This window comes from Papaver somniferum, chromosome 1 (assembly GCF_003573695.1).
Source record: "Papaver somniferum cultivar HN1 chromosome 1, ASM357369v1, whole genome shotgun sequence".
In the NCBI taxonomy this organism is placed as follows: Eukaryota; Viridiplantae; Streptophyta; class Magnoliopsida; order Ranunculales; family Papaveraceae; genus Papaver; species Papaver somniferum.
The window spans coordinates 236,522,795-236,537,981 of record NC_039358.1 but is presented as its reverse complement, the minus strand read 5'-3'; the positions used below and the strand labels follow the sequence as shown (position 1 = coordinate 236,537,981).

General features: G+C 36.6%; 2 protein-coding genes across 2 annotated transcripts; one reads left to right on the top strand and one right to left on the bottom strand.

Moving 5' to 3' along the window:
- Positions 1-8,333: 8,333 nt before the first annotated feature.
- Positions 8,334-10,197, top strand: LOC113273185 (putative F-box protein At2g02030). Its single transcript, XM_026522946.1, has 2 exons — positions 8,334-9,518; positions 10,105-10,197. The coding sequence occupies exons 1-2, from the start codon at positions 8,334-8,336 to the stop codon at positions 10,195-10,197; spliced, it is 1,278 nt and encodes a 425-aa protein (XP_026378731.1).
- A 3,708-nt stretch (positions 10,198-13,905) lies between these two features.
- Positions 13,906-14,973, bottom strand: LOC113273174 (basic 7S globulin 2-like). The gene has a single exon (XM_026522938.1). The coding sequence runs from the start codon at positions 14,971-14,973 to the stop codon at positions 13,906-13,908; it is 1,068 nt and encodes a 355-aa protein (XP_026378723.1).
- Between the last annotated feature and the right edge of the window lie 214 nt (positions 14,974-15,187).

Here is a 15,187-nt window from a genome sequence, read left to right as displayed (position 1 = left end):
GGACCAAACCGATGAAGGGAGAGAGGGGAGTTTTGGGAGAGCTTTGTCATTGTTTTATTCTTCTCATTACATTTCATCATCTTGTAAACACTTTTTGAGCCATGAATAAATATTTTAAGTGTGTTTTCGACGTGATGAGCTAAACCCCAACACTGGGACGACGGAGGAAGACGAATTTCATACATGGGTAAAATTATTTAATTCTTTTTAAGACTTTTGCATTAATTTTAATTGAAATATGATTTGAATTAATTGGTTGTCATTTAATTTGATGAGGTATGCTTAGCTTAAATGTTTTGATACATCATGCTTAGGATTTACAACTAATCTTTTGAGAATCTACCTTGGCAAAACCAGAGTCCATGTTAATTTTATTCATTGAAGCTTTAATTGTTGAGAATAAATAAATTGAACCCTATGTTATGAATTCGACGAAATCTTAGTCCCAGTAACACTCTTCATCCTGTGACAATATTTTGTGTATATTTTTTCTTTTCTTTTAGTTTATTAATTCTTGAAATCAATTCATCAAGTCCGAGTGAACGACAACTCTATTTACCACTATATAAAATTCGATCAATTTTTGGCGCCGCCGACGCGGACTTGTGTATAGATTTGCTTTTAGGTTGTTTTTTTTTGTTGTTCTTTTTTATGCGTTTTGGTATTTCTTGTTTGCTTTCAGATTTGGAGCTGAGCTAAAGAAAAAGAGAGAAAGTGCTGAAAAGAAAAGCGCAGCTAAAGAAGGAAACAAAGAAAGAATCCAGAAGGAGTGAAGAAGAAGATTTTGTATATTATATTATTTTATTTTTTTAGAAACTGTAATTAATGTTTTTATTTTTGTAATATTTTATTTTTGGACATTTTTTTTTCTTTTCTTTCGGACATTGAACATTGGACTTTATTTTTAAAATCCTAAGGAAGGGTTGGTTTAAATATAAACTGCACAGGGAAGGACGACAGTTACGATACTTTCTCGGCCCCTCGGGTTCGTACACTGACATTGGAGTCGGTGGCCCGAGTCGACCTCAACGGTTCATCCCCCGTCTGGAACGGGAGGTAAGAATTCTATACACCCGCGAATCCCCTGTCAGCGGGTTTACTAGATAATTTTTTATGCATATATGTTGAGGACCTGAAATCGGATTTAATTTTCTAGTAAAGGGCAAGGCCTGGCCAAATCAAGATAAGGACTCGGATTTCATCACCGTTTCCTTCTTGCCCGCCTTAGGAACACGTAACCTACACGAACCTAAGCTTAAAATACTGACTAGAACGAGACCGATAGGGTAACGAGCTTAATAGGAAAGTCATTCGAAAAATATTGGTTAATCTTTTAAGCATACTTCGAAGTTCATGATGGTTTCTGTGAGTTGAATGCGTGACTGCGCCGCCTTTTAATACGGTGAGGCCTTGGATATCAAAGCTCCACGCAGCTTCCCTCGCCTCTATTCAACTTACTTTGACTCGGATTGATTCCATAGGGGTTTGCTTAAATTATAACGAATTCCCTTTCGAAGGATTAGAAGCTGGTCTAGAAACAATCTAAGTGGAGCCATCATGATTTTTGTTTGCTAGATAAAATAGGCTTGTTGTGGTCGAGTCAGCCTTCTTTGTGCTTGTTTAGAATCCCCTTGCAGTTAGGATGTCAAACTGGTATAGCCAATACAATGATTATCCAATCGAGCAACATGGATATTACTCTTTTTATGATCATAGTGTGAATAGTGGTTGGGCACGCCAACCTTTTCAAGATTTTGGGTCATACCATGGTGAGCCCAATTATTATCCGCATGCGCATCAGTCTTACGAGCAAGAATATTATAATACTAGTTCTTCGTATTTAGAGGATACATCCAAACTTTTGAAAAGTAGTCATTTTTATGATACTTCAGTTCTTATTCCTTCTCTAGAAGAGTCTCTCAGGAGTTTAGCTGAGTCGACACGAAAGTTAGCTGAATCGACATGTAAGTTAGCTGAGGTGAATAACGTAGTTATGGACGAAAGGACTGCAACAACGACTGAATCTTTAGAAGATATCCTCAATATATTAACTCAAAACTTAGATCCAACACTAAGGGAACTTTCTTTGGAGGAGACCCTTGAGAGGATAGCTGAGTCGACACGTAGACTTGAGTTAGAGACGAATGAAAGTATTGCTCGAAATAACTTGAATTTCCAATATAGTGTATCCCATAATACATTTGAGAATGAAGATAGTTATTCACATAATCAAGATGAAGAGGATAAAATTGGCAACACTACTTGTTTAGATGATGTCCAACCATTTTCATGTTATTATAATGATGATTATGATGAGGATAGTGTTGATTAAGAATTTGAAATAAGTAGGCATAGTGATCAGGAATTTGTTACTCCAATTGAACATAATAATGATAATGTTTCTTGTTCAAATCCAAATAATTTTAATAATTATTCACCTATTCAAAAGGACGAGGATTTAACTAGAGATACTCCCGTTTTAGAAGATGTAGTATTTCCTTATGATTACGAAGTCATCGATAGTTTAGAGGAACGAGTTTATTCTGAGAATATTGTTTTAGAGTCTAGCGATTTAGAAACATTAGTCTTAGACGAAGAAGATTAACTCGTTGAGCTTTTAAATATGAGTGAGGATGCATCACCAGAGTATAATCTACATGAAGCAATTGACCATTTTCAGGATTCCGATGATCTAGAAATTAGGGAAATTGTAGCTAGTCTATCTAGAGACACCCAAAACTCTAAGTTTGGGGGTGATTATCATTCTCCTTGTGCCTTACCTTTAGCTTTTACGAGATCCCTCACTTGGGACTTGATATATGTGCCTCAAACATTGTGCCAGATTACCTTCATACTAGCTCTCCCGAACCTAATAATGACCAGGAAGAAGTTTAGTTGTTAGAAACCCATCCTCTAGTTGATGTGGTTTACCCATGCTATGATACCCAGATTGATTTTGTTTTCCCACCAAAAACTTTTATTCCAATTGTGGGAACGTTTGAATTTCAGATGTGTCGGTTATTGAGTTTTGAGACTAAACCTAATTACTTTAAGAGATTAAGGTCGACACATTTGTTTAACGAAGACCACCACGTTCATTATGGTCAGCTAGGTAAGTCAAATTTGATTGACTTAGAGGATACTAGTTATTCAGGTTACTTTTATGTGCTTCTAAATTCTTAGTTGAGTATTTCCAGACTCTACAACCTGACTTTCAGGATCCTTCCTTTGAGGAAGTCCAGCCAATGAAAACCTTTTATCTAGACCCTTTTATAGAGCCTGAACCTGAACCACAACTAGATATTGTTGTCTTAAAGTTAAATAAGGGTATGTTCTGTATCTTCATGGTCTGTTACGATTTTCTTTTCTTTTGGGTAACATTTTTTGATTCAGATGACTCGCATTTATTCCGGCTGCTGCTATATGATTCTTCATGGTGACTAATCCTTTCTTAGTCTGGCTGAATACTTTAAACTTAGCACTTCTTGGGAGGTAACCCAATATTCATGCTACATGGTAATATCTTTCCTTATATCTTTTACTTCAAGTGGTAGCAGTTTCTCCTTGTTCATGCTTTTAAACAATGAGGACAATGTTATATTTAAGTTTGGGGGTATTGGAGAAAAATTTTAGTTGCATTAAATAAACTCCAGAGCCTAGAAATTTATGCTTATTAAGGATGGCACTAACCAATCTAAGTGGATGGAAGCATCTTGGTTATAGGAGTTGAGGAACCAATCTGATTAGATGGAAACATCTAAAGAGTCTATTCATAAAAGCACAGAGCTCAGGTGTTAGAAAAAAAAAACATGGTAGTTTCGCCATATCCTCGTGATGGAAACATCGAAAGAATCCTGATCAGTTCTTTTTTTTTTTCTTTTTACCATTGCTAGAGTGAAATAGAGTGACTGAGATCAAAAAAAAAAAAAAAAAAATTGAGACCAGACCAACCGGAATAAATACAATAAAGTCGACCACTGGTACCCTTGTATATGCCAGGTGAGTTGACCTAGAGTTAGGATTATCGACCACTGGTTCCCTTGTATATGCCGGTGTGTTGATATTAGTCCAGACCAGTATCTCAGTCCATTAGGATAGGTTCACCTTAGTTAACATCATCTACGTTTTTCTCTACATCCATCTTCTTAATTTATCCATGTGATTGGTTGACTCCGGCTTATGATGTCCAGAAACTATCTGAGTAGAGCTCTGTCACTTTATATGAATTTTAGTATGCTTGAGTGAAAACTCGTTTACAACAATTGGAATTTCGTATCAGGGTACTTCCTCCTGTAGTCAATAAGTATGCCAACCAAGGAGATTCTTTAGTGCCTTCCAAGGTTCAGCGTAGATAGTTAGGACCCGGAGTAAAGGTTTTGTGGCTACACCTCTGGTAAACCCTCCCGAGATTAACTCGGTCACTAGGGCCACCTAGTGAGTTAGGATTTTATTTTCAAGATTAGTTTTTCTCGAGGACTAGCAAATAATAAGTTTGGGGGTATTTAATAGACACATTTTTGTGTCTAAATTGATCTCAATACTTTATATTGTTGGCACTCGATTTCGTATTTATTTACAGTGTTTTTTGTGTTTGTAGGTATTTTTGGGGAATAAACATTTTTGGAAGAATTGGATTAAAAGTGTTAAAGGCATCCTCATTTCAGATAACAGCACCAATCTTGTTAAAGGAAACCAACAAATGGATAGAGGCACCCTCTCCTTCTTCATTTTGAAACAAATTCACGGAATTTATGGGATATTTTAAAGATTCGAGGCAAAGATATCTTCTTGCCTATTATACATAAAGTTTCCATATCTTGAAGGTAAAACGGATAATATATTTATGAGTTGGTTTTTATTGAAAAGGAGAAAGAAAATCTGGGATTTTATTTAAAAAATAAAAAAAGATAATATCCTTAGGATTTTATTCTAGCAAATAAAGAAGATTTGTGATAACGTAGAAAGAAATTATTCATGAGATATCTTTCATTAAAGAGAAGATCTGATGGAGTTATGGAAGAAGATTTTGAAAAGATGTTTGAGTAATAGTTATTTGTGTATAAATAGGGTGCTAGTAGGACCAAACAGATGAAGGGAGAGAGGGGAGTTTTGGGAGAGCTTTGTCATTGTTTTATTCTTCTCATTACGTTTCATCATCTTGTAAACACTTTTTGAGCCATGAATAAATATTTTAAGTGTGTTTTCGACGTGATGAGCTAAACCCTAACACTGGGACGACGAAGGAAGACGAATTTCATACATGGGTAAAATTATTTAATTCTTTTTAAGACTTTTGCATTAATTTTAATTGAAATATGATTTGAATTAATTGGTTGTCATTTAATTTGATGAGGTATGCTTAACTTAAATGTTTTGATACATCATGCTTAGGATTTACAACTAATCTTTTGAGAATCTACCTTGGCAAAACCAGAGTCCATGTTAATTTTATTCATTGAGCTTTAATTGTTGAGAATAAATAAATTGAACCCTATGTTGTGAATTCGACGAAATCCTAGTCCCAATAACACTCTTCATCCTGTGACAATATTTTGTGTATATTTTTTCTTTTCTTTTAGTTTATTAATTCTTGAAATCAATTCATCAAGTCCGAGTGAACGACAACTCTATTTACCACTATATAAAATTCGATCATCTAACACAGTTAATCTCTGTACTAGACGATCTGAGTCGGGACATGCCCTAATTAAAATAGTTCCCATAATGAACTCAAGTTGCTGGGAGGGAATTTCTGTTGGGTTTAGTCTCGGTATAAACCTACTAATGTAAAAACTCTATATATTTGTAGTTGCAGGAAATCCTACACTACACTCCTCACAAGATTTCATTAACATTCAACTCATTTTAGATCAACAATCTTAATTTTGTTGATGAATCTTTGAACAATCTTACAAGGAAAGATAAAGGAATCAAGAATAACCACTGCTCTAGATTTTCTCTCTCTTATTTACTTGCTTTTCACTCAGAAAAAGATCTCTCTCTTTCCTTTACAACTGAACGACTATTTATAGGGAAATACATAGTGGGTGACAGCTAATCTGTCCTTTATTTTAGGATATGGCTTGCGACATTCTCGCAACCTTACGAATGTTAATCTCGCAACCTCTCTTATTTTCGCAGAATCATCACATTTTTCTCATGATTTTAGCTGACGTCATTTATTATGTCATTTTTGGAATTGTTCTGCGACGCTGTTGTGTTGTGTTGTTGATAATTTCGCAGAGGCATTATCGCTGCGAGATTCTGATCCTACAATATTGATACTCCATATATTAATAAACTCTATATATTAATAAAAAATTTAGTCCCAACTTGTAAAATCATATAGAGAATAACCTCCATAAATTAATAACCTCTATATATTAATAATTTTGTTTAGTCCCAAGTGTATTAATATATGGAGTTTTTACTGTAACATAGACATATGTGCATATAAGAGAAATAAGCGCACACCACTAACAATACTAGATACGGCAACGGAAGAGTATGATCATAAACGCTACTACTATAGCAGAAATTCATGGAACTGGGTCATGGAGTTTAGTATAGTGAGCGGTCACACGCCATTTTCAATTACGAAATGCAATTAACTACTATAGTTGGGCACTAAGGAATTCTATATTTATGACCCTAAAACTCGAACTATAATTAAGAGCATCTACAATGGTAACTTGGTGTGCATCCTATGTGTAATAGTTTTTCAATGAATGCGGGATAAAATTTCTCTAATTTAAGGATGTGAAAAAAATCCATCTCCTACTATATTAGTAGAAAACATTTTAAACCGTTGATTTGAAACCTAAATGTTTAACTCCTTAATTAATAACCTTTGATTTTGATGATTAGGATGTCTACATCCTCTAAAGAAACCTCTAAAACCAGAGGATGGAGTAGAGGATGTGAGAATAACTACCTTATACATCATCCTCGCATTTGTCTTTAAAGTTTTCACTGGAGAAGATTTTTTTGTTAAAACTCTGAAAATCCTATGCGGCTTAAAATATAGGAATTCTTCGTTGTCTCATTGGAGATGCACTAAGCAAACTTGGAGATGTCTTTTTCTCTTTATTATTTTCTTTTCTTTTTTGATCGATTATTATTTTCTGTGTGGATCCTTTGAAATGTTACGCACAATCCCAATTGTGGTACGTATATGATGAGCCCATGTCATATATCCAAAATAGTGTTACATGTCGCTGATTACGTTACCGATGAACATGGAAACTTGGCTAGAAGTTTTTTTGATCGGAAGTGAGAACTTTCATTAGAAAAGAAGAATGTACAAAAGCTACCAAGTCTACCAAAGTAGACTGATAGAAAAAAGAGAAGAAACAAGATTACAGAAACAGGTATATATAGTTTGTTACATAAACAAATTCTCCCAATCTGTCAACACTGAACTAGAGAAGTTCACATGTATTCCTTTCCCAGCTGCAGCAGCCCAAAGAAGTATTAAAGTTTTAGCCTCGTTACCAAGTTCATCATCAGTCTTATAGATGTGCTTGACGTCGAAGGTGCGGCTGTTTCGTTCCTTCCATAAACACCAAAAAATGGCTGCCGGAATTAAACTCCATACGTAGTTTCCAGCGGATGAGAAGACTGTATTATGCCAGCAAAGAGCCAGCGACATTACATCCCTGAGAGTGACCCATGTGCAACACGAGCTAGGTAAAAGCAGTGACCAAACTCTAAAAGCAACTCTGCAATGTAAAAAAAGATGGTCTTGTGTCTCTCCATTGTTACCACAAAGCGCGCAGAAGTTATCAACGGCTAATCCTTTGCGCAGAAGCATATCTTTCGTGTTTAATTTGCCATGAACCAGACTCCAGACTAAGATGTCAACCTTAGGCGGTATTGACTATTTCCAGATAAATTGAGAAGGAAAATTATCCACTCCTACTGACTCTACAAGTTTAGAGTAAAGAGTTTTGACAGAAAATACTCCCGTAGAGTTGAAGGACCACCTCCTAGTGTATGTCAAAGAGTTTTGGCTAGAAGTCTAACAGTCATACTTGAAAATAAAGGTTCTGACCAACATCTTGAGTTTCATAATCACTAAAAAAAATAACCTCACTTTCCATTCAATTATCTGGAAAGTGAATTGAAGCTTCCAGCAAGGCCTTATTAATCGCCTACTCAGGAATAGAAGTTTCATGCACCGAATTTGTTATTAGGTGTCGGTTTCCTAATTAGGTGTGGGTTTCCTAAGAGTAGTAAACACACCTCTATATATAAAAACAAATCAAATCACCACACAAACAGAAGATCGAGGTAATATCTAACATTTCACTTGTAATCAGAATAATATTTTCATGGAAAATCTCGACCATGATGTCTTAGAAAACATACTTTTTCGGTTACCTTTAGGGACAGCTACTTCACAGGCTAATCTTGTGTGCAAATCATGGAAAACTATCCTGTATAATAAACGTCATAACGAGGTGGGTATCCTTTTCACATGCAATGAATACAAAGATGGCTTCAAACACAGTCAAGTCCAGCTCTGCTTTGGAGAAGAATATGATCACATTGATTGTAATAAGATGAACTATTACTACTCTCACGAAACACTCATGGAGATGGGGCATTGCAGATTTGCTTTTAAATCCCATGCATTTTATGGTATCCTGGTTGGATCATGCAATGGATTGGTTTGTTTTCAGAAAGAGGATCTTGGTGACAAGTACATTCGCGAGGCTTTCGCAATTTGCAATCCCTTAACAGGTGAATTTATATCTCTTAAAGCTAATTTGAGTAGGGCGGGGGATTACTGTCCACTACCACTCGTAGTTTCAAGTGGGTTCGGTTATTGTCAATCAACTGGCGAGTACAAGGTTGTTAGAATTTACAACATCAGCGAGGAACAGCTGGTGTCATACGCCCAAGTATATACTATTGGCAGCAACAAGTGGAGAGACATGGAAACATTTATAGATGTCGCATTCTCCTATGAATCTGGACCTGGTATCTTTGCTAATGGCGTTCTTCATTGGTTGGGGTATGACCAAGAAGCAGATCGCATTATAGTCTTTGATTTGAAAGATGAGAAGTTCGGAAAGCTCTCCCTGCCACCTCCTGAGGCAGATGAACTTGAAGATTCGGAGGATCCTTGTAATGAACTCAGGTTTTTGGGAGGGAATTTGTGTTGGGTAAAGAGGGCCTGGAGCTGGAGTTACATGGAGATATGGGAATATAAGAAAAATAATCTGAATACTAATAATGCTAGATACGGAATGGAAGAACATGATAAGATACAAGACTACTGTAGCGGAAATTCATGGAACTGGGTCAAGGATTTTAGTATAGACATTAGTGAACATTATATCCAAACGTTTGCAATTACAAAAAGCAATCAAGTACTAATACTGGGCGCATGTAATCTCTACTGTTATGACCCTGAAACTCGAGCTATAAGCAGCCATCGGGACGATAGGTGTATGCGTCACGTATTAACTCATGCAAAGCTATGTTTCGTTGAAAGATTTCGGGGAAACATGGTATGGGCCAGGGTGCTAACAAAGTTCCAGATTCCGGGGAAACATGGTAATCCCGGGTTCTATCAAAGTTCTGTTAGAGATGGTTTACTTCTTTGGAATGTTTTTCTCTTTTGTCTTATTGGATCCTTTGGAAATTCAATGCACAAACCAAAATTGTGGTACTTACGTAGAATTTTTTTTTTTTCTTTCTTTTCTTTCAATTATGTCGTAGACAAATCCGTGCTTTTGAAAGCATGAAGTTGTTTCTCTTGATCAAAAAGGTCTATATTGAGAATAGTACCTCATTGTTACACAGACAGAGTCATGCAATTAAAAACATGTTATTGTTTATCTAATGTGCCTGTAACCTTCTTGGTTGGGTGTCGAGTAAGATAGCATGATAGGGTTGGCATCATTTCTGTTCTATAATTCATAGCATTGAACTATAAAAAGGTTTCTTCCTTGATCTTGATTGCATCTCTGGTTGCTTTTTCAGTTTCCTTTAAGAGTTGGTGGACACATTTCGTTTGAGATGTTTAATCCAAGGTTGTATGTTAACTGTGTTAATTCAAAGATCACATAAGTTCTGGTGCCTTCTTGTTTACAGAGGGTTAAAAGAATCATATTGGCTGCTTCTGTTTCTGTCTCTAAAGTTTCATTGAGAGCATGTGATCATCCATATGTTTATCCCATGGTTTAACCAGTAAGTTGAAAATCCATGCTACTTGGACTCAGGAAACTTCATGTTTATCCCTTCATGTATAAATTCTTCTCAAAATCATCATGTGACAAAGCTCAACAACGACAACAAAACAAAGACTAGTACTGGATATAGTCTGAATGACCAGGACGTACGAGTAATGGATTTGCAACATTCTACTATGAAAAATTGCAAGATTCTTTAAGCAACTGTGGAACAAAGTTTAAATCTTTTTTAGATAAATTAATCTGAAACTGGCATAATATATTCAATCAGGAAGCTACAGTATCAAATTAATGGCTCTAAAATTCAAAGGATATTCACCTGGGAAAAATTTAACATTCAAATACCTAAATTGAACTGGTTGTTCCAAACCTTAAAATTTTAACTCAATTTTCATCGCCATCCTCTGGTGGCTTTTCGTTAAGGTCGAACATTATAATCTTCTTATTCGGTACGTCGGCTTGCTCTTCAACTGATGTTGTGGATGACTGAATTAGATGTAAATTAGATTCCTTTTCCTTTGGTGGTGGTGAGACTGATGAGCTACTAGGTTCAACTTCTCCAGTCTTATGACTCTTTTGATGCTCCCCTAGAGCGCAACCACTCAGAAACACCTTACCGCATATTTTGCATGGATGGATCTTTGAAGTTGCGGTTGATTCTTGCACTGCAGGTTTGATAACTTCGTTTTTCAAGGGTTTTCTCTTGCAGCTTGATTTATGACCACCCAACGCTTGATAATTATTGAAGGATTTTCCACAAAAGGCACAAGTGAATGTATCAGAAACAGAATCTAATAAGATTTCACCCCTGTAATCCTCCACAGTTTCCTTGTGAGTTCTTGGTTTCTTCAACCCATCTTCTGTACAGACGGTATCTTGCAATTTTCGCTTCTTAGTAACTGAAAACTTTTTGCTTCTGTCTCTCTTCAAGTTTGCTGAATCAATAGAATAGCTATTAGCCAAAGCCCATAGATGCATTAGGGTTTCGACTAATTCTTTCTCACCGAACACTGGTTCCTTTTGTTTCTCGATAGATGATTTCTCAACAGATGATGCTGATGTCAATGAGCTCTTTTGGCCTCTTTTTGCAGTTTCAGAATCCGATTTCTTAGAAGTAGAAAAAGACCTTTGGGCATCAAAAGTAGATGGTGAATTCCTTTGAGCACCAGAAGTAGATGGTGAATTCCTTTGAGCATCAGAAGTAGATGGTGAATTCCTTTGGATACCATTTTCCTGCGTTAAGAAACCTACGAATTTATTATTACTATCAACCTTTATGCGAATCTTCCTCATCTTCTTGTCTCTGGATTTGCTAAGAAAGTGTATAGAACAGAGTACCGAAACACGGGTTTTTTGAGTAAACAGAACAGAAACCCTAGAAGATGAACTTGAATGAATGCTAAAATAAAACAGAATACTGATCAACAAGAGTTTTATATGCTCCAATTACTTGTTTCTCACTCAAACTTAAATCTACACAATTTCTGAAATCCTGATTCACTTCAACTTCGGTCACTCCCAATTTCTAATTGCGCGTGGTAAACTATAATCCTGATTCACTTCAACTTCAGTCACTCCCAATTTCTAAATGCGTGCTTTTCCAGTCTTTCCTTATGTTGACCTAAAACTAAGGAACTTGGCTCTTAAGTCTCAACCATCTGATGCTAGCTGTAAGCCATTGTGTAGTCGACATGTGACAAAGCTCAAAACAAAAGGTGTTGCATAAAAAAAGAAAAAAACAAAAGAAAGACTAGTAATAAACGAGAATTTATTTATTTGTTTTGAAAAATTGAGATTGAAATAAACGAGAAAAAGGCTGTCCGTGCCACTATACAACGCTAATGAGGATTCTTCCTTGATATAGTTTGCACCAATCAACATAGTTTGTTGTTACTTTTAGGACTTGGTATTTTTGTTCTAGCAAGAGTACAAGTTGCGCAACATGTAGGTAGCATATATGTCTGTGTATGAAGCTATTATGAAATCCGATTAGTGTAAGATTCAAGCAAATTGAGGTGCATCTAATGTAGAAGAACTTTAATTGCTTGTAATTTTGTGAATTTTAAATGTATCAAATGCGCTCAAGTACTTATTTTAGAAAAAGATTAATTAGAGATAAAAGTAACAAATGACAACTGATTCAACAAAACAAAGAAATGATGGGGCATGAACTCTTCTCAGATACCACTGAATTTGTCTGCAGCTTGCTTGATCAAACTTGAACCGGTGCACTCAACCCTGATCTTGATCTTGGAATATCAAGCTCTATAATACAATCGAAGTTTCGGCTTTGAACCTCCATCTACAAACGCCAAACAGTATACATTCTTCTTAACAAGCTTCAAAGAATTACCTGACCCAATCATCCATTTCACATTGTTGCTCAAGCCAAAAAGGATCTTTGGCGCAACAAGCCCGTCAGGTCTGTTTTTTATCGTCGATGCACTAAAGCAAGCATGGAAAGGCCAAGCAGGAGCAACTGCAGAAATATTCATGGCTTGAGCTCTGTTAATATAAATACTTGTGAACGCCTTGTATATTGATGTCTCGATAGTAGTGTAAGGAACTAAAGTGCTAAAGTCGATTTTTGTTGTTGATTGACAACAATCTTTTGACATTTGCATTGCCTATTTCGATTGTCTTTACGTCAATGAAATAGTCATTAGGAAAATAAGAGTTAGTGATGAGTGGGGTGTAAGCTAACTGTTGATCAGGGTAAGGACCATCCACGAAGTACATGGAACCTCCGCTTGGCGAAGACAAGTCCAACGCAAATTTTGAATGTATGAAATGCGCTCAAGTACTCGACTCCCTTTGTTATGGCAGAAAATGCATAGTGAAATTAGTCACAATACAAAGGGATAATTGCAACGGGTGGTAGAAGAAGAAATGAAGTAGATAAGCAAAGAAAACTCTGGGAGCTTCACTTATGAACAAAAATGATTTTGAAAGTTTGAATTCAGCAGCAAATTAAATAAGGAATTTGGCAACCCAGTCGTTGTAGTATTTACTTGGTAACGGCGTTTTTGTTTTGTTGTTTTTTCCTATTCTTTTGTGTTCTGCTCTCTCATTGCAAATGTTGACACATAGGGCGCCGGGATAATTTTGCTTGTATAGTTCTAGAGACTTTCTATAGGAGAGTGGCATATATAAGCCGGGATGATTTTGCTTCTATAGTTCTAGAGACTTTTTATAGGAGAGTGGCATATATAAGCTTTTGGAAGGATCAGGTTTGGCATCTTATCGTCCGCGTGCAGAGGCGACGCCAATTCACTGATTGTGCAACCCTCCTCCGCTCCGCATCATATGAGTGATTTCAAAATCTTTGTTGACTCCGTTATGAAGGGAATCCAACGCAGTGGCAAATGGAATATCAACTTCCTAACGGGGATATTCACTAACCAGGGTTCCAAGTGTTCTGTACCATATTTACACGTTACTTTCCACGGTGACATGCACTTCTGACTCCCTACCAATACCGAGAACATGCAAGGGGTATTAGAAAAAGTTATATTAGAGATAAAAGTGATAAATGATCTCAGAGAGATCATCAGCTTTTATACTGAGCTGCAACAGATTACAATTTGTCGAAAATGAAAACTGACTCAACAACAGAAAAGATAAGATAGGAATAACGGGACAAAGAAATAATGGGGAGTCAACTGAACTCTTCCCAGTTCCCACTGAATTTCTCGCAGCTTGATCAAATTTGAACCCGTGGACGGAACCCTAATCTTGATCTTGCAACATCAAACTCTATAATATTATATTGCATCTGATGACCACCAATAACAATTGAAGTTTTCGGCTTTGAACCTCCATCTACAAATGCAAGACAGTATACATCCTTCTTAACAAGCTTCAAAGCATTACCTGGACTAATCATCCAATTCACATTGTTGCTCAACCTAAAAAGAATCTTTGGCACAACAAGCCCGTCCGGTCTACTTTGTATCGTCGATGCACTAAAGCAAGCATGGAAAGGCCAAGCAGGAGCAACTGCAGAAATATTCATGGCTTGAGCTCTGTTAATATAAATACTTGTGAACGCCTTGTATATTGATGTCTCCATAGTAGTGTAAGGAACTAAAGTGCTAAATTTTGTTCCTCCTACGCCATTTTCATTGTCGATTGACAACATTCCTTCATCGTATGTGACATTTCCATTGTCTATTTCCATTGACTTTACGTCAACGAAATAGTCACTAGGAAAACAAGAGTTAGTGATAAGTGGGGTGTAAGCTAACTGTTGATCAGGGTAAGGACCATTCCCGAAGTACATGGAACCTCCGCTTGGCGAAGATAAGTCCAACGCAAATTTTTGAGGCAACTGAAATGCAGCTGAAAGTTGTGAAGCTAAAGAAAGTCCTGATCTTCCAAGACCAGCAATACCTTCAGCACCTTTTGCGAGTCCAAGTAAGACACCAGTAGTTGTTTCACAACCGAGTGAAATCCCACGAGCTGTAACATTTGGACCTGACACCCAGTCCCCATTTTTCAAATTGTTTGATTGAACGGTCACGTCACCTGAGGTAGATGCACAACCCTGACTAGAATAGATCCAGGAAGATTCACCACCGAGATCAACAACTACGTTAATGGGGACTGTTTCAAGGCTGATTTTGGTCAGATATTGGAGAGTAGACGGATCTATGGTAACTGAAAAAACAAGTCCGCTAGGCCGAGAAGAAGAGGGAGGCTGTGCACCAGACGCAGAGAGAAAGAAGAAACTAAGTAAAAGAATTGCGAAAAAAGAAGAATAAGAAGCCATGGGGAATTTATTGCTTCTATGCGACTCAAATAACTAGAAGTGGAAGGAAATGTGGGATATATAGAACAAGGGAGGAGGTAAGGGGTTTTAATACCAGCGGATCAGTATTCGACCATTGACCATTGTTTTGTTTCTGTGAATGTTAGGACGAATTTCACCTGCTATTTGTCTTTTAGCACTCAAAACAAACCATTATTTCTGCAAACGTTAGGTC